At 37.6% G+C, this 26,001-nt stretch overlaps 1 protein-coding gene across 3 annotated transcripts; it reads right to left on the reverse strand.

Annotated features, from left to right (window-relative positions):
* FGF5 (fibroblast growth factor 5) lies at nucleotides 1-24,943 on the reverse strand. 3 transcript variants are annotated; one of them, XM_014836312.3, is made up of 3 exons: nucleotides 24,320-24,943; nucleotides 16,801-16,904; nucleotides 1-4,877 (listed from the first exon to the last, which is right to left on the reverse strand). In XM_014836312.3, the coding sequence occupies exons 1-3, from the start codon at nucleotides 24,675-24,677 to the stop codon at nucleotides 4,530-4,532; spliced, it is 810 nt and encodes a 269-aa protein (XP_014691798.1). In that variant the 5' UTR covers nucleotides 24,678-24,943; the 3' UTR covers nucleotides 1-4,529. The 3 variants fall into 3 exon arrangements, with proteins under 3 accessions (XP_014691798.1, XP_014691799.1, XP_044622148.1); XM_044766213.2 differs by lacking the exon at nucleotides 1-4,877 and adding an exon at nucleotides 7,534-11,795; XM_014836313.3 differs by lacking the exon at nucleotides 16,801-16,904.
* Nucleotides 24,944-26,001: the final 1,058 nt, after the last annotated feature.

Here is a 26,001-nt window from a genome sequence, read left to right on the forward strand (position 1 = left end):
TTCTTAAGTTCTTTTTATTACCCTGAACTTGGGTTGGACAATGTGCAATGAGAGCAGATATGTTTCCTCCAGAAGTTCGAAGTCTGAGAATACATTGATGTTAACATGCACAAGGAACACAGTAAACAAGTGTTGAGCAAATAAAGGAAGGTTTCACTAGCTGAGAGACTTGTACAAAGCGGGATCTCAGAAAATACTTAGAGAACTATTGGGACAGTGAGGGAATGGTGATGGAAAGTTGTGTCGTGAGCTATGCTTGTTTGGAGGAACAGTGTCCAGATGAGATTACTCATGTTTCTTCATGAATTTCTAGAAGGCTTCATGGAGAAAGTGGGATTTCAGTCAAAACAGAAGTATTCAAAAATCACAATTAAGGTCCTGGAACTATTTGTTATCAACAATGAGTACTCTGGCTATTCCTCTCCCTCTGGATTAATTCAGATTTGCAAAGTCCCTCATAAAATGCTAAACCCAGAATTAATCCCCATTTTGGAAACCTCTTGATTCAATCTCACAGTTCATTTTTTTTTTTTTTGTCTAAGACATAGCCTTTAAAAAATATCTATGTTTATTACAAAATTGACAATTTTTTTCATGTGATTGTGCAGTTTTATCTAGACATAGATTTTTAGTTTTATCTGAGGAGAAACCATGTCCTTTTTTTGGTGCCTCAACATTTTAAGACTCATACGATCGTTGATGAAAAAGCTAGAAATGACATTTCAGATCATATGGTGGAGGACGAAACAAGCCCTAGAGAGTGACTTGTGATAAATATACAGCAGAGTCAGGACAAAAGACGATTTAATAAAATAAAAAGTATGTAAGAGTTCTTGATTTCTAATCTAGTATTTTTATTACATAAAATTACTTAATTGCTGATGGATGATTTGTAGCTCAGTTATCTGATGGTATGTCTGAATGTTGTATGTGATTCTTAGATGTAAAAATGCTTCCACTGACTCAGCTTAGCTTGGGGTGCTCCTCCCTGCTCTCCCTCTCCCCTGGGACTTTTAAATAGGGCAGAGCAGAAGATGGAGGAGGTAATTCTTTTCTTCAACTAATACCTAATCATATGATACTCTTATTTCAAAAATAGCCTAGTACAATTAGACTGACTACTAAAAGAAAAGTAAATGAGTAATGTTCATTTATCTAAAAGGTTTGTTTCAAAAATTTTTTTAAAAGATCACTGGCTTAAAAATAGATTTTCCATGATCAAAATTGAGATATAGCAATGAAGTAAATCTTAAAGGAAGTGGAGAATTCCTTTGACAAGTTATTTTTCTTTGCTTCCCATTGCAGCAATGTCCACAATACTGTGTTTATTTTTAAAATTAAATGTACAAGCAATGTTCTGCAACTGTAAAAATGGTGACAGAATTCAAGTTTTTGGTTATTGCAATATTTTCTTTTCATTATTGAAAATGTGGGAAGTGATGGCTTAGTTCCTCTCTCCTTTAGAAGGGTAAAAAATGTTAATGTGAGAAAATTATTCAGTGTTCTATTTTAAGATCAGTTTTATAGAAAATTTACCTACCAGATTTATGGTGTTTCATTTTCAGTTACAAGAAATAAAACCATCTAAAGCAATATAATTATCAAATTTGGAAATACCTTTTGTCAGTATTCTTTATTATTGTCACATTATTTAACGGAACTTCTGGACCATTATAACTCAGCTAAAAAAACTAAGATAATTTATGTGCACCCACACTCACAAATTAGTCTTTTTAGAAGGACGTGATGGTGTCTTTTGTGAAATGAAAACCATGGTGTTATTACATCTTACTGGAAACCTCCATTTACCTCTACAGATGTTCCAAATAAAGAATATCTTAAATTAAATTAAACAAAATATAATTTAAAAAACTAAAATGTCAGTCTGAAGGTGTTTGTCACCTATCTTCTAGGCAAATTAGTTTCCTAAGTTTAAATATAAAATTCACTGACATTTTTAGATAAACATAATCACAATTAAACAACTTTACTTGATGATAGATGGGTCAAGTTACTTAAAAATCATCAACAACTATATAAGCAAGGACTCCCTTAAAAAGTTGTAGGTATTAGTAAGGATTTATATTTATACATGTTTTCCGTACATGAGTTAATTCAATTAATTTAGGTAACTTAATGCTTCAGTAGGCCTTAATTAAATGTAATTGTGTAGGGCCAGTAAACTAAAGATAAGTGTAATGCAAATTTGTTTTTTTAAATTTTAACTTAGCTTTAAATTTTGAAGTTAATGAGTCCTGACTTGCATAATATATATTTAGTGCCATCCTATTTTAACTTTCATATACTAATCAAATCAAACTGGGAGTACAAAATAAGCTCTTATTTTTTAGTTTAACATAAACTACAAGCAGCATTAACCTAATACAGTATATGCATTAATTTAGTTTGTTATTAATCATCATTAGTATCATCTTTTCCTTGCCCATTTAGGAACATATCTCTACTGTTCTCTTTTTTACAACTTTAATTTTTCATATGTCCTGAGAACTTGATAGTGCACAATACATTAGAATAAACTAGAGGATTATTTTTAGCTTTATACTGTGTATATAAGGTGATATGCCATTGAATAAGGGTTGGACATATCTTTGTTTGCAAAATCCCCTTCTTTCATTTAACCCAGGAGAATTTTAATGTATAAATTAAATTAATGTATAAAAAAATTACAACTTTTGTAGTATTTCATTTTATATTTTTTAAAAATCATGCATTAAATGCAAACAACATTTAATCAGATTATTCGCTTTATAATAAAACACTATGTTAGAGTATATGCATGATGTTTTAATTGATGGATGGATTTCATATATATTATATATAATATATATGTGCATATTTTGTTTCTATTAAAACAAAGCAATCTGCTTAAGTGGTAGTGAAGTTCAGTTTTGCTAAGTGCCTACTTCGCATTTCTGCACCAAATTAAACAGTACTTTGTTGTAAGAAAAGAAGTTTATCACTATTTAAAAGAAAAGAAGCATGCTTAAATAAAAACCACCAGCTGTCTGTGAGCTCCTCTGTTCTTTCTATGAAAAACGTACTTCTAAACGTTAGCTAAACCTTTTTATTGCCAAACTTCTGAATATAAACGTTTGTATTTCATAGAATTCCATAGAAATGATTACCCAAGAAAATAAATAAATCACTCAAATTCTCTTAAGTTAAATTTTCTGTGATTTATGCCCAACATTCAGTATTTGGGTTGAGAATTAAGTGCCATTTTTGATCATCAAATTCCCAAACTAAATTTCTCATATCACATGGCCAGCTTTTTAAAAATATACATCAGAAAGTTTCCTTATTAAAGGGCAGATCTATTCACTGGAATAGTTACCTTCAGGATAGGAGACTCAAAGGGTGTTTGACTGAGTCATGAGAATATTTTTGACAATGGGACTTGACATGGATAGCTGTTACACGATTCATCTCCTTTGGTTCTCCATGTTTTTCCGTTAAGTGGGTTGCTCCCTGTGGATCTATACAGTGGGGATAGCAGAGGGTCATAGAAGAGGTATTTTTAATCACTCCGGTTTCATAGCGTATGCTTGATGGACAGAATAAAATGTATTCCTCCAGCTGTTCAAGAATGAGGGCAGGGGGTAGATAAAAGGAGAAGTGCAGGAAGGGAGAATTAGATCTCAATAAATGGCTGCGAACGTAGTGTACTTGTGCCTCTAATCCTTTTCCTTATTTCCAACTTTTAATTTCATCAAAAAAAGTCATTAGAGTTTCTCCTTACTTCTAACCCATTATAGCCCAGCCACCAAAGGGGTAGGATTCCACATAATGTCATGAATTTACACACACACACACACACACACAAATCCAAGTCGAGCCTTTGGTGCTGTGGATGAGAATTTAAACATTTTATGATGTAGAACTAAACGTACATTATCTGAGGTATGGTAAAAAATAATAATAAAAAGTGCCATGAATAAGAAAAACGAAAAAGAAATCCACATGTTACAAATGGGCTATAAACACATTTATAATTCATAAACTGCATTAAAATGGTTGTTTATGTCATATTAAAATAATAAAAGTAAGAAAATATGCTCAATGCAGAGGTACTCTTTTTAAAAAAAACAAAAAAAGCAGAAAAACAAAAGTTAATAAAATATTTCATCTGCATCAAAATATTCTTTGGAAACCAAAAATAAAAATGTATCATGTATGTTCTTTCGGGTTGATCTGTAAAAATCAGAAAAATATGTAGTACATGCTGTTTAACTTTCTGAAAATACAGAGTCCTAGTATGCACTCAGCATAAAGCAAAAGGCTTTATGTTTTGAACTGAAGCAGTGTGCTCCGTATATTCATAGAAAGAATTCCAGTTCAGTTCCTATCAGAAAACGTTTTTGTTTCAGTCAAACTGAAACAAATGACCTGACTTCAATACAGTGTAGCATAGCTGAATCTGTGTCCAAAAGTGTTTCTTCAGAGCTCTAAAGACACCTATAGAAACTCCTGAGGGGAAGGCATGATTTCTCACAAGGCCAGGATGAATATTATCCAAAGCGAAACTTGAGTCTGTATTTCACTGTGTTGGGACTCCTCCGAGGTGCGGAAAGGGGAACCTTTGGCTTGGCAGGATTAGGTGCCTTTTTCTTTTCAGGAACAGTTACTGTGAAAGAAAGTTCTGGCTGCTCCGACTGCTTGAATCTTGGCAGGAAGTGGGTAGAGATGTGCTGGGGCTTAACCCGGGGGCTGCAGCCTCGCTTAGCTTTCCCTCTTTTGTTCAGGGCCACATACCACTCCCGTCCCGTTTTCTCAGTTCTGTGTATTGCTGAGGCATAGGTGTTATAGCTGTTTTCTTGAAATCGCTCCCTGAACTTGCAGTCATCTGTAAATTTGGCCTACGGAAAAAAAAAAAAAAAAAAAAAAAGGAGAGATTTAAGTAGTCATAATGTTTCAGCATGTAATAAAAGGAGGTCTTGGACTGTAAAGAAGAACCAAGAATTCCATGGGCCCCTGCCCTGCTACTCCATTCTCTTTTATAAAGATATATTTGCTTCTCTTAAAGTTGCTTTAAAATTACAATTTTCATTTCTATATTCCTACTCATCTTTGTAACTCTAATATCTGTTTACTATGTACTTAGTGAAATAATATCAATGTATATAAAAATGATAACAGGAACTCCCAATGTATTTAAATTCTGTTACTGTTTTTAAATTACTTTGAAATTTGTAGTTAAAAAATTAAGTTTGAACATAAGATTTTTTCCCCCTCTTAAGCTGTGAAGAAAATAAATAGAACTATATTACTGAGGAACAATTAACAGTACAACATGAATTCATGTTCAGAGAAATGGGGTTATATTATTCCCTTGAAACAAGAATACATTTTTCAACATTATCAGTGTGATCCACAGTGCTGAGAGAGGAGTAGCATATGGTCCTATTAATATTGCATGTGTTAGAGTTCTTTAGGAAAAAAATATATCTTCACACAGCAATACAGGAGAGGGTATTTGAGGCCAAGAAGTAAAAATTACTTTTTGGAGTCACTAGCAACACTTCAGCCAGATCCCTCTCTCTCTCTGTCTGTCTCTCTCTCTCTCTCACACACACACACACACATACATACATACACACACACACACACAGTATCTGCCCTTGAAATGCTCACGGAATAGTGGAAAAAGCAGACAAATAGACATCCATCACAGTGCAGCTCGATAAATGGAATAATGACAGTGGTATGCCGAGGGTACATGATAGCATAGAGGAAGAGCATCTAAGGGGTGGAGGTGACAGGGAAGAGGGCAGGAAAGTCTTCCTAGGAAAGGTGACATTAGAGCTGAGACTTCAAGTACAATGAGATATTGGCAAGGCAGGTGATGTGAGAAAGGATTTTCAGGGAGCGGGAACAGTGTGTTCACAGGTCAGCACAACAGTACTATGAGTAGTTCAGTGTGACTTCCACTTAAGATGCATGGGAAAAGGAACAAGAGATGAGGCTGACAAAGTAGCCAGTATGAGCTCAAAAAAGGCTCAGTTTGCCATGTTGAGGAAATTGAAGGAATATGGTATGGAGGAGGAGTGTGATCATGGAGTCAGTCATGCCATCAAATAAGAATTCTGCCAATTGAGGTCTTAGCTTTAGGCTCCTTATTCACAATCCTTACTCCATTGGGCTATTGTGAGAATCTAAATATTTTTCTTGGGAAATGATCTGTAGCTTCCATCAAACACAAAAGAGTCCATAACTCCCAAAGAATTAAAATTCCTATCTTAAACCAGATGACCGGGTTTCACAATTTCAGGAAGCACCATTTGTATAGAATTCCTGAGTTTGGGAATACCAAATATTTTGATGTCTATATATAAAAACACTAAATATATATATGATATACTTTCTATATCAGACCAGGAGATACTATACTAGAATTTAAAGTCCTTTTTTTCTTTCACTTTTTCTAGTACTGCCAAACTTCTCTCTGCACTACAGATCACAACACCGTAATCTGAAAGTCTGAACACTGCAAGGCAGTCTACATAGATACACTGTTGATGGCCACGTGAAATTTTGATAATATCAGAAGACAACCAATTTCAGAGTATTTCCAACAGCACATTTACCTTACGTACGACAGTTTACCCAAGTTATTTACATTCAGGTATAGCTCAATCAATAAAGCTCTTTATTGGGGCACTATGAAACTGTATATTTAGAACTTCCACAAGTCTGCTGGTGATTCCCTGGAGTTGATCTCTAACAGGCTGGAAGTAGGTGTTTGAAAGAACTACCACCTATGGATTCCTCTCATCCCATCATAACCTGCCGACCCATGTCCAGGCCAAGGGTGCTACGCTGATATCACTTTAGAAGAGCACACATTTATTGTTCCTGTTTTTTACTGAAAAGACTTTTTTACAAGTCGAACATATAGATTTGTCTGCAGATGCTTAGCTCTTAAAAGGACTTAAATGCTCTCCCATTTAATTAGATAGTCCCAAAGTTTTATTTTAAAATAAGAGCTATAGCCATCTAGAATGTTTTGTGCTACATAAAAGGATAAACATTTTAGAAAAGTGTGAGGAATTTCATTAAAAAGAGTAGAAGGTGGGGCCAGACCAGTAGCATAGTCATTAAGTTTGTGAGCTCTGCTTCAGCAGCCTGGGGTTGACAGGTTCGGAACCCCAGGCGCGGACCTAGCACGTCAAGCTACGCCGTGGTGGCATCCCACATAAAATAGAGGAAGATGGGCACAGATGTTAGCTCAATGACAATCTTCCTCAAGCAAAAAGAGGAAGACTGGCAACAGGTGTTAGCTCACAGCCAATCTTCCTCACGAAATAAATACAATTTAAAAAAATAAAAATAAATAAAGAGGAAGATTGGCAACAGGTGTTGGCTCCGGACTAATCTTCCTCGCCAAAAAAAAAAAAAAAAAAACCCACAAGAGTAGAAGGGATATTTACCTTGCCTCAGATTTTCTTCTTAAAATGTATTTGAAAAACATTCTTTAGAATATATAATACATTATACTTTGACCTGACTTCTGCCCGTTTCACAAAATATCCATTTTCCTGAAATAGAGATAGCACCAGTTGCTTTATTCAATTTTGACAGGTTTGTTGAGTGTACTGCATTATTTAACCATTTTTTCCCGACAATGTCAAAGAAAAAATATGTCATTTTTTAGTTGAAGTGGCTAGCAGACATACATGCATAAACAACGCCTCCCCCCCATACACACGGTGAATTAGACCTATAGCAGTTCCGTCTTAAGGTCTTCATGTGAGTGACACCCCACCAACTCTGACTGCTAAAGTTATTCCATGTAAAAACTTTCTCTTTTTCTCCTCAAAATTTGTGTTCTAAAGTTCTTTCTTAAGATGAAAGATGGCTGTTCAGGCTCTAGATTTTTCAAAGTTCACCTAGCTGTCGCACAGGGTAGAGACGTTCAGAATTCTGAGGACCCACACACTACCTGCAGCCCCTCAGCCATTCCAAATCCCATATTAAAACAGGAGGAAAGGGGATCAGACTGTTTTGGCTTTCTTAATTGACTTCTAATTTAATGTTTTGTCTGAAAAATTCTTCCAGCTACGATGGAACAGAACCATTTGAAACAAACATTTCAGTGAGTTTTTTCATCAGGAGATCTAGTTTCTTCTTGAGGGGTCAACTGTTCCTGTTGGCATTCCTGGGCTGGTTGACAAAAGGGTGACCCTAAGCAGTGTATCGCTGTCCCTAATGTCACACATGCAGCATCTTTATAGCAGAGTTGCTAAGCAGCATAGGTCTTAGCTATACATTTACCTTTACATTTATTTTGGATAATAGATTTTCTAGGCTACATTTAATTTTTAAAATCTCCTTTGAATCATAAGAAGTCCTTTAGCAAGATATATACTTTTTAAATAATATCACTGTATTATTTCCTTAGAAAAAGTGAAGTTGCCATAAAGACTTTTTCTACAGTTAACGTGTGAAGTGAGAGGTGAATCAAATTGCAAATAAGCTATTGAAATCAGGACCTCCGTCACTTCATGGTCCTACCACCATTGGCCACTACAACAAAACCAATCCTTAAAATGTTTGTAAAGAACCCCTATCTTTGTTTCAAATTCAATTTTTTGTGAGTTTATTCAACAGATGTTTATTGACAATGTATCACATGCCAGAAAAACAAACAAGTGGGTCTTAGAGCAAATTAAGCCTGAACTATCGCGGGAGGCAAAACTGATAAAACTGAGGCTGTCCTACTTTGGGCACATCAGGAGAAGGCAGGATTCTTTGGAAAAGACAATAATGCTGAGAAAAGTAGAAGGCATCAGGGAAAGAGGAAGACCAAATATGAAATAGAGTGACTCCATTAAGGAAGCTATAGTCATGAGTCTACAGGACTGAGGACAGGACACTGTGGACATCCCTCATTCCTAGTGTCGTGAGGTGTCAGAGCTAACTTGACGGCACGTGACAAATCACACGCCACACACTGTGTTAGTTGCCGCTTTTACAATGAAAAACAATAGAGATGTGGTCCCGCCCGTGTTCTTTGTTGACTGAAATGATCTAAGTTTTTCTCTTTAATTTTTCCTTGATCTTGCAAGTGTAAAAGCAAACTACATTCAACAAGCCATAATTACAAAATTAAAATGAAATGTTCAAATCAGCTAATTCCTATGTAATTTAATATAGTCCTTATTGACAAAACAAATAAAACTTAAACAAATTAAATTGTTCTTTGCTTGAATATCCAAATTATTCAGAAGAGGGGGAAAGACAGTGCTATTGCGAAAAACAAGAACTTTTGGATTAGAAGGACACTTGGCCCTGATTCTACTCATCTCTTCACACAGTGAGGGCACACAATGGATGTTTAGAAGAAAGGTCAAGTTCAGTTCAAAGAAAATAAAATTTGATTAACTGGGATAGTCTACAAAAGATTAATTCTGCTTAATTGAAATCTGAGAGTCAATTAAACCAAACAGAAAATTCTTTCTGAAATGATATGTTTTAAAAAAACTTTCTAAAACCTCTTAACATAGTTTTTTGTTCCTTAGTAAATATCATGTCCTATGATGATTGAGGATCTTGTCGTGAATAAGTCAAGGCAATGCAATCAAGTACCAGAAGTACCAGTTCTCATACTGCGCCACCATGGCAGTAAATATGCAGTCTATGGAAGAGGTGCAGAGAGAAGCGTGAATTTGGACACACACTAGTATAAATCTTGGAGTCTGTGGAGTATTTAATCAATTTTAATACTTTATTTAATACTTTATTTCACTTTGTTTTCTTTGATTTGCCTCTCTATTGAAAAATCTTATAAAATTAAGAAATAATTAACCAAATATAAATAATTAAAATGTTGTTGTTGACTGTAATAGCCAGCCCAGGTGGTCTAGTGGTTAAGATTTGGCACTCTCATCGCCGTGGCTCAGGTTCATTTCCCAGTCAGGGAACCACACCACCCGTCTGTCGTCTGTTGGTTGTCACGCTGTGGCAGCTGCATGTTGCTGTGATGCTGAGAGATCAGCCACCAGTACTTCAAATACCAGCAGGCTCACCCACGGTGGACAGGTTTCAGTGGAGCTTCCAGACTAAGACAGACTAGAAAGAAGGACCTGGCCACCTACCTCCTAAAAACATTGGACATGAAAACCCTATGGATAGCAGCAGAGCATTGTCTGATATAGTGCCTGAAGGTGAGAGGATGACACAAAAAGACAGGGCAGGGTTCCACTCTGCTGTCCACAGGGTTGCTAGGAGATGGAATCGACTCAAGGGCTCTAACAACAACAAATAGACTGTAATAAAAACAATTATAGATCAAATTGTGCTCTAAGCAGAGTTTTCTTGCTGAATGCATCCCTCCTTCTTGTTCCCCTATCTCTGTTCAGTGCTTCCTGATTCCCATCCCTAGGCCCAGCAATGGGGCCGCCCAGGCCAGGTGACCTTAGGCTGTTTTGTATGATTGTCCAGGATATTCCCTGCACAAAAGGCACCCAGCCTTCGTGCTAAGTGAAGGTTGAAAGCCAGACCCTGCTCTAATTGTTCCCAAGCAGAGTGCCCCAGTACAGGGCAGCATGCACCCAGAGGGGCTGCCTTTTAGACTTTACTAAATAAGCCTCATATGGGTCAGTTATAGCCATATCATGCCATCGCCAGCATTTGGCCATATTTCCTGCTTGACACTGAACATCTCTCTTCTTTATACTGAGCAACCAAGGGAATATACAAGTTGGATTTAATAATAAACCAACCTGAGCTAATGTGGTGAAGAATACCAACCACAGGATTTCTCCTCCTCAGAACTTCATGAATTGACTTAAAGTTACACAGGGAGCTGGTTTAAAATGCATATTCCCCAGGCCCTATCTCCAGAGACTGTGTTTTAGTAAGTCTGAGGTGAAATCCTGAAATTGCAGCCTTAACCAGCATCCCATGTGATTTTGATGCAGGTGAAGTGAGGACCACACTTGGACAAACATGATATAAAATAGCAGTTTTCTTTCTGATGCTCTTAATAAGTCAATAAAGCTGGGCTACTGAGGGCTACTATGTGCCAGGTGTTTAACATATATTATTTCATTCTCACAGTAACTCCGTGACTATTAGCATGCTATTATCTGATTTTCCAGTCAGAGAAGTAAAGAAAATTATTTGTCTAAAGCTCCACATTTATCAAGTGCCAGGGTAGGCCTGTGACTTAAATCTCAGATCTTCTGATTCCTAGATTCAAGCTCTTTCCATAATACCACACAAACCCAAGACCACCTCCTAGGCTTTTGTGTAGACCCACCTGCCCTGAAGTTGCTCCATGGTAAAATGCTGGTGAAAAACAAGTGCCACTCCCCAAACCATCAGAGAAATGTAACACCGTCTCTGGCTTTAGGCTGAAATGGATTTCTGAAGCTACAAGTCAGTTCATCACACTCAGACTTCCTCAATAAAATAGGCCCCCTAGCCAGATTTACACAGAGAGAAATTAAGGGGAAAACTGGTATTTACTGCAAAAGCAGAGCCCTGCACCCATTTTTGAGCCTGAGTTACTAGAAATTCGATTTTACTATGTAAATTGAAAGCTCTTGGAGAGCAAGGGGAATTTCTATTCAAATGCCTTTATACAGCTCGAGGTCTCGCCTGGAAGAGTGGAGTGCTTAATAAGTTATTTTATAATGATGATGATAACTATTGCTCAAGCCTCCATTTCCCCAACGTGCCCAGCTTTAGGGGCTGCGGACTCCTCCTCACTCTGCCCCCAGCGCAGGAAGTCCAGTCCAGACGCTCATCCGAGGCAAGCCAGCTGGCACCCTCTGAAACCAGGAAAGGAGGAGTCCTTGCTTAGGCTGATCAAACACACATTCCATGCCTGTTTCGTAAACTCTGCAATTAGCTTTCCTTCCAAACATGATCCCCCTAAAACCCTGAGAAACAAAAATAATTCTGCCACATGCTTCTCACTGGATCTTTAAATTGAGCTACAATGTTTTTTCCCTAATAGGCAATGAGTTATCATGCATACTTTATGAAGAGACTGAAGAATACATGATAACTACCTTTTCCAGGATTTACACTTTTTTAGGGAAAAAAAGATATACAATAGGGCTCTGAAAGAATTATGAGATTATGACTATAGGAATTCCTTGCCTCTTAAAGAACTTTAGCCTGGGAATTTTGCTTTCAAATTAGGTTGCTTGGAAAAAAGGAAAACCAGGAGATAAGGGGCTACTATATGCATGAAAAGTTTGGACCTAAGGAAAAAAAGGTCAATGATAAATAGGATTTAGGGCTGATCCAAATATCTGAGGGGTCACAGCTGCTTGACCTCCAAATCAGAGAGTCTTCTAAGAGAGGAGATTGAGGATCATCAGACAGCTGTCTGAGAGCAAATTCTGCAAGATCTTTTTCAACAGTTAAGTACTGACTACTTTCCAGGCACTACTCTAAGTGTCTTGTATGTATTATCTCATTTAAAACACTCAACTATCACAATAGATTGTTACTTTAATTTTCCTCCTTTTACAGCTGATAAAAACCAAGGAATAGAAAGATTAAGTAAAATGGCACACTTGGTAAGTGGTGGAGTGGGAGTCAGGCTTTGGCAATAGAACTGTGCTCTTAACCACCACTCAAGGCCTTTCACTCTTACATCTGGACCCACCTCAGACAAACTTTTCTTTTCTTGGTTTTTCTTTTTTTGAGGAAGATTCACCCTGAGCTAACACCCATTGCCAATCTTCCTCTTTTTTTTGCTTGAGGAAAATTAGCCTTGAGCTAACATCAGTGCCAATCTTCCTCTATTTTGTATGTGGGATGCCTCCACAGCACTGCTGATGAGTGGAGTTAGACCACACCCAGGATCTGGGCCTGCAAACCTGGGCCACCAAAACAGAGTGCAAGGAACTTAACCACTTGGCCATGAGGCCAGCCCCATGGAATTTTTGATGAAGACAATAAATCTGAGGAGAGGGCAGGAAGGAAGGAAGGAACAGACAGACCTGAGGAGGAAGCAGGAACAGACAGGCAGAAGAGAGACAGAAAGAGAAGGATGTTCAGTCCCACAAGGTCTTCCTCCTAGGAATGAGTTGAGAAAGAGAATAGAGGTCACAGTGAAGGCTCTGACTAACCCTCATGGCTCTTCGGGAAGCAATTTTCTACTCCTACTCTCAATAGTTCCCAAGGCATTTTGAGAAGGAGAAGACCATACACCTTCATCCTTGTAAAGAATGCTGAAAAGACTTCATGAGAGGAATTTGGCTGCATTGTGTATTTCGAGTATGCTCGCAAAGGTTTTAAGAGAGCTGCATGTAGATTAGTGTGAGCATGTAGATTGAATGAGGGCAGGTGGCAGAGCACAGTGAGATGGTCGAAGTTGAAATACAACTTCTCTTGCCGAATCAACAAAGAGCACACAAAGGAAACCAACATAAACGTTGCCTAAATCTAACCATTCTGGGCTTTCTGTTGACCATCTTTGTGTCCACTGATGATGAAGCATTTTCTAAATGAAGATTTTCTGTGAACTTTCTATGAAAGTTCATCTTTGAGAGCGGTTCCCTATGCAACTCATCATCACATTGAATAACCAACATTTCTAAGACTCTGTGATAAGTTCTGCTGCAGACATGTCCCCTTCTTTCTAGATTTTAAAATCTAGTGCTGAAGACACAGAAGTAGATGGGAAAAAATGATTCCAAAAGAAGAGCTTGGAATGAAAGAGAGAGAAAGAGAGAAACAAGCAAAAAAATCTAAGGATGAACCACAGTATTCATTCTTTAAAATGTAGTACGAAAATATTATTAAACCATGCAATCATTAATTCCTATAAAATAATAGGTGAAAACAACATAATTGGTTCCAAACAACACATAATATCTTCTTTCAAGGTAACTTTTACCTACTAAGCTTTATAGCATTTAAAGAGAAAGAATTTTAAAAGGATATAGTTCTGGTTCAATCGCTTGTTAACTATGTTAAACTAGGAAAAACTTCACATCTGAGCCTCTTTCCTCATCTAAGTAGGTAATGAGGTAATGAGAGTGAAAGAGCTCTTAAAGAACTATGCAAATACATTATCTCTGCCTAGTAACTAATTTTTAATATTCTGATTGTTACTATAAAAACCAAGTTGAAAATCTGCAATTATCCATGAATATTTCTCAATATACTATAGGCTTACTTGCCCCAGAATTACATGAATACTTTACATTTTTAGTTCACATTTACCCTATAGATAGAACCCTAAACGTACTCCTTATTAATTTTTAAATTTTTTTCTAGTTTTATTGAGCTACAATTGACATACTGTGTCAGTTTAAGATGCACAATATAATGATTTTATTTATATACATGTATATATCCTGAAATGATTATAAAGTACTCTTTAAATGCCTCTGCAGAATTATTAATTTGAAGCAACTCATGAAATACACATTTAATCCTAAGAGTGTAAGCGTTTTTAGCCTTTTTAGTGATTATGTGATTTTGTAAAAAATGAAAATCAAATAATTATATTTAAAGTTGTAAGAACAATTTTTTAACATGTTTAACTAGAAACTGAAAACAGGAAAGAAACCATCTAGGCTTAAAACTGATAATTGCTAGAATTACTACTATTTCTAAATTCAACTTCCTTCTAAGTAAATCACTTTATAGTTTGATTAGGTTCCCATCTAGAGGAAAAGTGCTAATCAAAGCTCAGATAAGAGAAAGTGGGTTTGGACAATTGGTTGAAAAAGAATCCACATAATCGTGGGGCTTAATTTTTTATCCACAATTCAGCTCAAAGTCATCAGAATGACTTTCATATCAAAGAACATCAGTGAGTGACAGGAGCAAGGCTTGCTTTGTGCTGTTTAAAAGTCATTATTCCATGAAATAACTTTAGCCTGCCAAGATGAGAAAGAATAACAGATGCTGTTTTTGCATTATCTGCGTTATTTCGGCCAGCCATCCTTAGACATTTGGGTCAAATTTCTGGAAATTTGCTGCTTGCATTTGACAGAGGAATCATGTATCCTCACCTCTTGGTCTGACCTTTCTAATTGGCACCCATTTCTAATACTTTGCTTTCTGTGGCAATTTTCCTTAAGCTGGCCCAAGTTTAGTCTATTTTTTGCATGTACCAGGGCAAATTAAGTATTTTAAAAAGTAAGATTTTCACCCCAAACAAACCAATAAGAGAGGTTTCTTTATATGCACTGCATATTATTATGATCCTTGCATTTCGAAGGCGTTTCAATCTTTTACAACGTTAAAGTAGACGGAGGAAATGGTTCTCTGTGCAGATGTGTTTGATCATTATTTTCTATTCTATATGTGGAGTTTTAAAAATCAAATTTTTTAAGTAAAGTGGCATGTCCTACTTTTCCACAGCAATGCAGAACTTTGTCCCTTAAAATAAAAGAGCAGTTATTTTATGAATACTATATTATAACTTGCTAGAATAAATAACTAGCTCAGAAAATGAAATAGGTAAATCTTTTTATAATTCTTGAAATCAATGATTAAAGAGGTTAACAAAGGTTTTCCATTTATCTTAATAAACAGATTTTAGGAGTTTATTATATTTATATTATCATATAATAATAGGTAATATTTACTGAGCACTTACAATGTCCAAATACTGTTCTAAAAGCTTTATCTGTATTTTCTGATTTAATCCTCAAATAACTGTAGAAATAGCTTGAATTCTACTGACTCCACCAAGAGGTGTTAGCAACTACATTGAGATGCTAGGGAAAGGAAAATTGAAAGGTTTAAACATGGAACCAAGTGAAATTCTCATTGAGCTTTTTAAAGGTGTTTAAATAGAAATTATAAATAGTAAGTTTCAGTGATTGCACTCATTTAAAACTGCCTATATACTTTGAAAACTGAAAAAGTGATATTTCTCTGATTTATTTAATAAAACTTAAAGGGAGTAAGGATTAAAGGACTAGTATAAAAGAAGAATAGCTTTTTAAAATGATTTAATGTGACAAAACAGTATACTACAGAAAAAGCACAAATCACTTTTAAGTGCTGTGCACATGTACTAATACAAATCAACAGAATCTGTGAGTGGGAAAACGAAGCCAGACATATATTACTATCTTTAAAATGTTTTAGTGCTTCTCAAGTAATGAGCATTTTCAGAACAAAGCATAGAAATCTATACCTTGTAAATTGATTACAAAATGTAAAAATGATTCCAAAAAAATTTTGAGTGAAAAATTAGTCTTCACAGTTTTAAGAAGTACTTGGTTTTGATGCAACAAAAATGCAAGATGAGAATTCCTCAAATGGATCAAATAAAATTTCTCTATGAAAGATCAAAGTCTTCTCATTATTGGTTTCTTCCTTCCATAGTGATTAATACGAAAATGTTATATTACTTAGATCCAATTTTTGACATCAGGAATAACTTAAAAATTAAATAAGAACTTGATCTATTAAACACACATATACACAAGCACCACAAACCTGTAAATTTAAAATATTATATATTATTTCCATAATATTTCTCCTCGCTTGAACCACTTTTATGAAATAAATAACGGCAATCACTTTGAGAATGCTGTTTCCAAAAACGCTTACCCTTAACATTTTTTGTGAACTCTATATTATCTTTTCAAGTAAATAAAATATTTAAGTGATTACTTATAAAAACACATACAATTCTCTTGGTTAAAGGTACATACAATTTTATAATAACAAAAAACATTAGGTTCTCTGGGCGAATTCTCCTATCCACCAATTTGAAAGATCACTGCATTCCATTCTACAAATGTAAAATCTTCATAAGCCCTTTAACAAATATAAAGTGGTTCTACTTACACTTGCATGGAGTTTTCCTTTTTTTGACATCGCTAAAAATTTGTTGCTGAAAACTCCTCGTATTCCTACAATCCCCTGAGACACAGCAAATATTTCCAAAATACCTAGGATGACAGAAATCCCAAAATAAAACACAGACTCCTCTATATACCATTGTGAAGAATTAAATTTCTACATAGATTCTTCCCATTCTTTATTACTGCGATTTAAAAAAAGTATTTAGCATCCTTATTTTTTGTGCCATTCATTAGGTAAAAAAGAAAATGCTATCGCTCAAGTGTTCATTTAAAATGAAAAATTTCAAGATTCGAAAATTTAGTTTGGCTTCATTAGTAATTCTTTTTTTTTCTTACAAATGATGAGTCCCTTTTAGTATACAGTGTTTGACAACACAATCTTTTCAAGTTCTAAAAGAATTGAAAAGAATTTTCAAAATGTTTTTCAAAATAATTCTCATGTATTGTTTTTCTATCAGAGATAATACCCTACTTTTAATAGTAAAGCACATAAAGTCTGTACTCATGACTAGTATAAACCAATGAAACTTTGAAAATATTTATTTACATAAAAGAAATTCCAGTTCTCAATTTATCATAATTATAAAGTATAAATCAATATATACCATACTCAATCATTTAGTGAGTAGCTCATTTAAAGATTACACATAACAACATCCTAAAAGCACTATAAATAATGTGGGATTATTGGCTCAATGAAGTGTTTAATGGATTATGGTTTGGAACATCTTGCATTTTGAATGACTTATCTGGAAAAAGAATTTAATGAGATATTTTGTTACATTATTGTTTTTATATTTGGTATTTTGTAGTTAATATTATCAAGTCAATGTCCCTTTGTCTCCTATAATAATTTGAAAGTTTACATCCACTGGGTCAAGAGAATCACACACCACAGGTCACTGAGTATTTTAAGAAGATGAAACTCACAGTCTGTATATAATTGGAATTCCTGCCTGTTTATCATAAACTCATATATAATGTTATATAAACACAAGAAAAACATAGTGCTTTTTGTTAATTGCCCACATCAAATTGAAAAAAAGGGCAAAATAATATAGTTTACTAGAGGTAAAAAGGGACCTGTCCTAGAAAGGAAGGAAGAAAAGAAGCAAGGATGAGAGGGGGGAGAGAAAAAAAAAAAAACCTCAACATTTCAATCTATAACATTTTGAGAAATATTTTAATTAGGATATCTCTATAAGACTCTACTGAATAGAGAAATTGATAATTTTCCTGAAATAACAGTCTCCTCCTGCAGTATTTGAAGTACGTATAAAATTATTCATTTTATAAGAAAAGCCCTATATTGTGCACACACATGTATATGACATACAAATACATATATATGAATATTTTTATTGATCACATGTCACACACTGAGCTAATACCAATAATTGTAGCAAATACTGCCACATATTTATTCAACTTGATTTCTTAAAAATACTTGATCAGAAATTTCATGGGGGAAAAAAGAGTAGCAGAATTCTTGTTTTTGTTATAAGCATTCTTAGCCTGGAGTAAATAAAACACATCTCAAGAAAACTGCGGCTACCAATTTATTAATGGGTCTTTCTTTAAAAGGAAAAAAAACCCTAAAAATTGTTAGAAGGGAACTACTTCTGCTTTTAGAAAAAGACTGCTAAAGAAACTGGTGCCTCATCAATTCCTTTCATCAAAATATTTTCAAAATGCTAATTACAATAGATTTTGCTGTATAGATTATTTGACTGTGATGCACACCCAAGGATTTAGAAGCATTACCGTTTTATCAATAGCAGCAAAGCATACAGAACGCTTTGTAAAGTCAAGTACACTACACAATGAAATACGGTGTAATAAAATTATTGATAAAGCATGAATAGGACATATGGTATGAAGTTATATTTCTATCAAAATTACAGAAGGATTTTAAGCAGCATTAACGATTTTAGATATTTGGGTGATGGGGGATATAATCGGGAATACTGTATTAAGTGTGTTAAAAAACGAGACTGGGAGAACTTGAGAAATCATCTATGTGTGGAATGATGGCTACCAAAGAGACAATGTGCAGTTGGTAGAAAGGCGATTTGTTGTATGTTTTCCCCCAATTTACTCATGATTCTACCTTGTTACAGGTTTTCCATTCCATTCTCTTGAAAACTACCTGGTTTTGCAAGTGCAAATCTATTGTGTCTTAGTGGAAAAAAAATTACACGGTAGCATAAAAGATAAAATTCTCATTAAGGATATGTTTGCAGGCTTACATTTAAGAGGGCAAGACAAAAGGATTCTATAAATATTTGTTTAATGGGAACACTGCTTTGTTTATGTAAACTATTGGTTTCTGACAACTAACATTCTGTTTTTAAGAAAGACCCATTTTGACTCATTTAACTTGTTTCCTAACACACTGTACATTCTGTGTGTATATGTTATACAAAATTTGCATTGTAATGAATTTCAAATATGAGGAAAACGAAATAGTATATGTGAAAGTGTTATTGTTTTATTACATACTACAAGGTTTCTTTTCTTGTAAGTTCCAGTATAAAAATGATTTCTTACCTGAGAAAGAAAGCATTTTATAATTTTAATAAAATTATATTTAATTGAAAGCTTAAAAAATGTACTTTTACATATATCATTCTATTTGAAATTATGAAGAATGTGGGAAAGAAAAAAAGATGAGGTTAGATTAAACAATTGTTTTTTCACATAGGCAACTTTGAAATGATCTTCTAAATCTTAATGTAATTATGGTGTAATATTGGAAACACTGGTAAGATCATAATATCAAAAGTAATTTCATCATGTCATTTTTTCTAGATTATTTGAGAAAATTCTAACAGGTCCCACAATTCAACTTCCTGCGCCCACCAAGAGATCACAGGCTTCTTGGTTTTACTATACCAAATCTCAAGAACTCACTAAAGAATTCTACATAATATTTTAAACCCATGTGCATTAAGTCACACATATAAATCCCAGAAACATTTCTCTAAAACTGATATTTTTTTCAATTTCAGTGATTTCCTGACTTACCGTTAGAAGACAGTAATAATAAATTTGATGGAAATTTACAATTCACATTATGGATGCCAAGATGATATCCCTAAGCAAAATCATGGAAGGCCAAGTATGTCTCACAGATTATAGATAATGATTTTTGCTAAATTGGATTGTTTTCTTTGACCTTTTCACTATCTCTCTTTCCCTTTTCAGGAGACCCCATAGGCACAGAGGTATAAAGACATGTTTTAGTACCCTCCTAGTATTTTGGCCCTCTCCTGCTTAGAGGGTGGAATGGGAGGAGGATCAGTATAAATTCACATTCTAGTGACGATGTCTTATCTTTCCTAGGGTGTTCACATTTAAAAGGATCAAAAGAAAAGGGCAAGGCTTAACAGAAGGAATTATTCTCTCCTGGTGTAATTTTGGGACTGACCTCTAGGTTGAAGGAGGCAAGAACTTGGTGTCTCTCAGATTTACACACACTGTTTAATCCACTTACTTACAAGCATAGGCATGCATGACAAAGTAAGTTTATTTCAGTAAGAAAATACATATCTAGATTTTAGTCCCCTCCATATTTTTAAACAAAATAGAAGTCTATTAATGATAGTTGATAATAATTATATAGACCTCTCCCTTTTCTTCCTTTTCTTGGTGAATAAGATATAGACACAGATATTCCATGTATTTAGAAGCTTTCAACAGCCATCTGAAAATCCTCAAAGAAAAATAATTTAAAACTGAAGCTTCTCTATCTGCTTTCACACAACAACAGATACAGTCTGTCATTATAAAATCTGAGTCTTGAAATATCCAGTTTGGTAGTCTTCACTGATTATATTAGTAACATAGGAATTGAGTTTTTCTATACAGTGGATGCAGATTCTGGTTTTTCTAGGCTTGGGGGACTATATAAAGGTGAACTCTACATGACACCAAAATTGATAGTGTCATGTTTTAAAAAATCAATAAAATTGAGGGTTCTATTTAGCCAAAATATATGATTGGAATTTTCCTATTTTATGTGAACACTTTGACTTTGTCTAGCCATAGCCTTAAACTTTTGCTCCCTAAATTAACAATTATCTGATAGTCTATTCCTCAATGGCCCAAAGTCAGATAACAGAAGCACTAAATTGAAAGCACTAATTGAAACTAAATTGAAAGCATAGAAATTAAAGTAAAGCCTTTGTTTTTATTCAATAGTTGGATTTTATTATCTGTCTTGTATTGTGCATCTTTCTTTATCCTCCTCCATTATTTCCTCCTAATAAGAGTTCATGTGCAATGAGCTTGGTTCCTTTTTCTCTTCAGAACTTAGAAGCTAAGACTATAATAATTGAAATACCTTAACTAAATAAATTGTGTTTCAAAATCTATGGCCAGAGTGTACTTCTGAAGGCAAAACTAGAAAATATTCACGGTTTATCAAAATTTTAATATCAAATGAGAGTTGTAAAACATATATATGCATACTGTATATATATAGTATATATATATTTATCTGTTCTATCCGACAAATATTACAGAAAATTACTAAGTTTAAAAGAACCTGCTAGAATGCAGTTTCATGGCAAAATTTTTACTCTTTTCTGAAGTAGCAAGCTGTGACTAAAAGAATCTAAGTTTTCCATCATTGCTCACTCGCAGACAGTAGAATTAGATGATGAGGTCTATCATCTGTGGTCCTTGACCCGGCTCTCTCCGTGTCTCTTGTGAGAAAAATGTTTCCTCATGTACTCTAACCAACAGTCATGACCAAGGCCTTAGTTTCCACAAATGCCAGGAAACCATCAAGTGCTGCCTGTAAGAGGTATATGACCAGTTGCAATCAACAGTCTGTTTCCCTTTCACAGCTACTGCAAAGCAGAGACCCATTTTAAATTTCCAAATTACATGCCATCCTACTAAACATGACATATTTCATAAATTATTCATTGATCAATGGTAGCAAAATCTAGTAAAGTAGTATTAGACACCAGACATCACAAAGCAGAACATTACCACAATTGGAACATTTAAGTTATGCTTTCCTCTTTGAGAAAAACCCATGGAAGGCAAAACTAAAAAAAACCCCACACTAACCCCAAAGTAAAATATCAAGCTGAGTGAGGTAGGCATCTTGTATTGGCTGAATGAATGAATGAGTAAGTGAATGATAGCAAGCCATATAAAAAACACAAACTAAATTGTGAAAGGCTATTGTAAACTGGAATGAATTAGGAAAGTGTTAGTTAAATTAAGGAAGTTTTATCCAGGGACTGTTTAAGAAACATCCCTGTACTTTTGTAGATACCTTTCAATGTAGATTTAAAAAAAATTCTACCTTGGAAATAACAGATAGTGGTCAATGTCTTTAGCTGGATGTATTCTTTGTTATCTGTTCTCATGTTCCCTCCTGTGCTTTTCTACAGCTTCTCCTCCTGCAAGGCCTAAACTGCAAAAATCTTTGTCTCTTGTGGTTTCTTCCAAGAGAAGAAGGTGACTATCTTGGGAATGAGTATGGTGTGCAGAGATCTCTAGGGTAACCCACTCCAGACACATTCGTTTACCCCTCTAACCTGCTCTTTGTTGCATGCTAACTTTGGGTCTTCCCTTGGGAACATGCAAGTTATCCTCTGTTGGTGCTGATTTCCTGGATAAACTACGAGAACACAATAGAAAAAAGTTTTCATGTGAGAGAAAGGAAGAAATATTACTGGAAGTGGGGAATAAGTTCTGATGTCTGATGAGCAGAGTTGAGTGGAACAAAATGAGAAGGACAAATGGAATACCGAAATAGACTAACTCTCGCCCTTCTGAAATCTCGGAAAACTCCCTCTTCTCTCCAGCAGACCTTGCCCTTTAACACCAAAGATGGGGGCTTATTTGATAAGACCCAAATGAACCTTAAAACGTGGGAAGAGTTTCTCTAAGGAGCGTGCGGGAGGCCCTGGGACTGGCTGGGGCATAAGCAGAGGGCCGTCTCTCGGTGCTCAAGGTCCGTTCACCACGTGCAACACCGTCATCTGGGGCTGCACAACCCGAAAGACTAGACCGGGCAACGCGCGGGCGTGGAGCCGCTCCCCTTCCTGCGCGACCCGACCGGTCTTCCATACCCCGCCTCCTGAACCCCGCGGACGAGGCTTGCCCGCCGGTCACGCCACCAGCCTGCGCACTCTAACCCCGCTCCCGAGGCGGCTGCCAGGTTGCCAGCCCCGCTGTGGCGCCCGCGCTCCTCCGCAGCTTGGGGAAGAAGTAGCCCAATGGCCATGGGGTAGTTGGCTTGAGACGCAGCGAGTTAGGTACACCTAGGAGCTAGCAGGCTGACACACGTGAGCCGGGTGACCCTACGCAGCGCTATCTCCAGGCCAGGCTTCCGCTCTCCCTGGGTATCTCGGAGGCCCCGACTCTGCTTCTACCTGGCGGACTAACTCCCCCCAGAAGAGCGATCTGCTCTGAGGAGGAAAAGCCCCGCAGAGATCGCCCAAGTCCGGCTTACAACCTCAAATCATCTCTCCCCTTAGCTGCCTAAGGGCACTCCGAGGAATCAGAGGAGCGGCAGTGACGACGGTCTGGAAACGTAGATAGGGTGGAAGGGAAGAGGAGATGAGAAAGGAGGGGGAGAGAGAGCTAATGAGAAAACTCAGACAGAAAATTTAAAACTTGGCTTTAAAAAATCCTGCAAAATTTGCACCTGTACCCAATTGAACCTCCTCTGAGTTTCCTGTAAAATAAAGAACTTTCTTCTAATTGTCCTTGGGGACAAAAGGCTGGCCAGTCTTCCTAACAAGGTGTTATCATGGTCTCAAGACACTAAACGTTGCTAAATCAAACTCTGGAGATAATAATTCGAATGTCCATCACGTCTGCCTCTCTAAACGTGTCCAGTTTTCCAGATCACTGTCTTCCTCCCAGCAGGGGTTGTCTGTATATATGTATATACACATACAAACATATATAGTGCAAATATGTATATATACTAGACATATACGTATATACATACATAAATTACATATGACATTAATTTGGGGTTTATGGTGGCAGTTGGGGGGAGCGTGTGAGATCTGATTCTTCTGAAAAAATAACTGTTCAGTTATGGGCAGGGAATAGGGACGCACTTTGATGCCTAATGAGAAATGCTAGCCTAGTAAACAGAAGCAGAAGGTAAACAGAAACTAAATGAGGAGAAAGAAGGAGATTTTTGTTTTTTCTCCAGGTACAGACTGGAGGCTCCTCTTTGGGACCAGGACAAACTGGAAACAAGATGCCTGTCCATGCACCAGCCTCCGGATAGCCTAACCCAGCAGGAATCGCCATTCCTCATACCCAGGAGAGGGGTGCGTGTGTGCGCGCCGTGTAGACCGCATCTCCACCCAACCCGCCGGGCTGTTTCGAGGGACAGTAGGGTCCCGGGGGCCGGGGCTCCGGACGGTGCGCCTGTGGCCCAGGAAATAGCCGGCTGTCCCTCCCGGGTCTCCCACCGCCCGCTTAGGACGGGTTTTGGAGGAGAGCGAGCAACTTACTTAACATATTGGCTTCGTGGGAGCCATTGACTTTGCCATCCGGGTAGATCTGCAGATGGAAACCAATGCCCACTCTGCAGTAGAGGCTGCCGGTCCGGCGACCCGAGGGGCTCCACTGGAAACTGCCCTGCTCCAAGCCGCTTGCTTGGCTGCCCAGAGAAGCCGCGGGGGAGGAGGAGGCAGAGGAAGAGGAGGAAGACGTCGTGCTACTGCCGCTCCGGCTGCTGCTGGCGCCTCTCGGGTTCCTATCAGTGGCAACGGGTCCGGGTTGCCCCTTGGGGGCGAGGCGTTTCTCCCCGTGAGCCCAGGCGCTGAGGATCAGGTGGCTGAGGAAGAGGAGGAGAAAGGACAAGCTCATTCTTCCAGCCGCGGGGGTCCTAAGTGCATCTTGTAGGGCTGGTTCTGGGCTCTGTAGCCCCCGCGCGGCTGCGTGCCTTTGGTGCTGCCCCCCTCGCCGCACCGGGTGGACATAGCCTCGGGGAAGACAGAGGGAGAGGGGGAGAGAGAGAGAGGCCACCCGAACGGATCTCGGCGCTGGCACTGGGATATTTATAACGCCAGTGATCTCACTGCTCGGTGCACGCCTGCAAAGCTTCCCCTCACCCGCCGCTTTGTGTACTCTCTGGCCGGTGTGGGGAGGGAGCCTCGCGGTCCCGGGGGCGGGGGGTGTGAAGGAGGGAGGGGATGGGAGAGAGTGAGTGGGAGGAGAAGCCTGGCAGAGAGAAGCTGCACCCGGACGCTGGGCGCGCACACCAGGGCCACGCACCCCGGCAGTTCTCACGCGCCACTCGGCCACCCTCCCAGTGGCGCCAAAGCTGCGCGGAATTTAGCTCCGCGCGAGCAGCTGAGTCTCCAGGGGCTGCGACGGAAACGGGGGGTTGAAACGTGGAAGTGAGTTCTCGTGCTTTCCCACCTCGGCCTCAAGCTTGCGTCCCAGCAACGCGCCTTTGCCTACCTAGGACCCAATTTCCAGGTTCCGTTCCCTTTGCCCAGCAGACCCGGCTATCACAGTGCCTGCCCCTCGGGAACTGCGTCCAGCCGGGAGATGCCACAGCTTCCGGCGCTTATGGTGGACAACCAAACAAGGATTTGCAGCCCAACTTGGGAAGGCTTCGGTGTGGCGCATTTGGGGGAGAAGGCTATGTTTGTTGTTGTTGTTACTGATTTATTAAGGAGCTAAGGAGTGGGTTTGTTCAGCGTTTAGAGAGCCCCTCCGAGCCATTACACCACGACTTGAGCTGCATTCCTGTTGGAAACCCTCGGTCGCGCTAAACATTATGTCGAATATATTTTTCCTCCTGGGAAGCGCTCGGTCTGTGTCTGGGAGGGTGAGCGCACACGCACGCCCGCGCTCGGAGCAGGGTCTGGGCACCAGCACATGTGACTGACTGTCCAGTTGTCCTCTCTCGCCCCAGGATCCCCTTGTCAGGAAGGATTAGCTAATGGCTCGTTTCAGCTTACTCAGAGCTGCCATTGACTGAAGGACCGACCCCAATGAATGATTAATGATGCGCGTGCTGGATTTCAGGAAACCTGAGAACGGAGAATTTCCCTGTATGCAATACCCCTACTGTCATTTACCTAAGAAATATACCTGACTTGCATTCTTGGGATGTTTCCTGTCTGAAAGCATATTTGAAGCTTTAAACTACACTCTGATACATTATTCATTGGTCATTTTA

Source organism: Equus asinus, chromosome 3 (assembly GCF_041296235.1).
Source record: "Equus asinus isolate D_3611 breed Donkey chromosome 3, EquAss-T2T_v2, whole genome shotgun sequence".
NCBI lineage: Eukaryota > Metazoa > Chordata > Mammalia > Perissodactyla > Equidae > Equus > Equus asinus.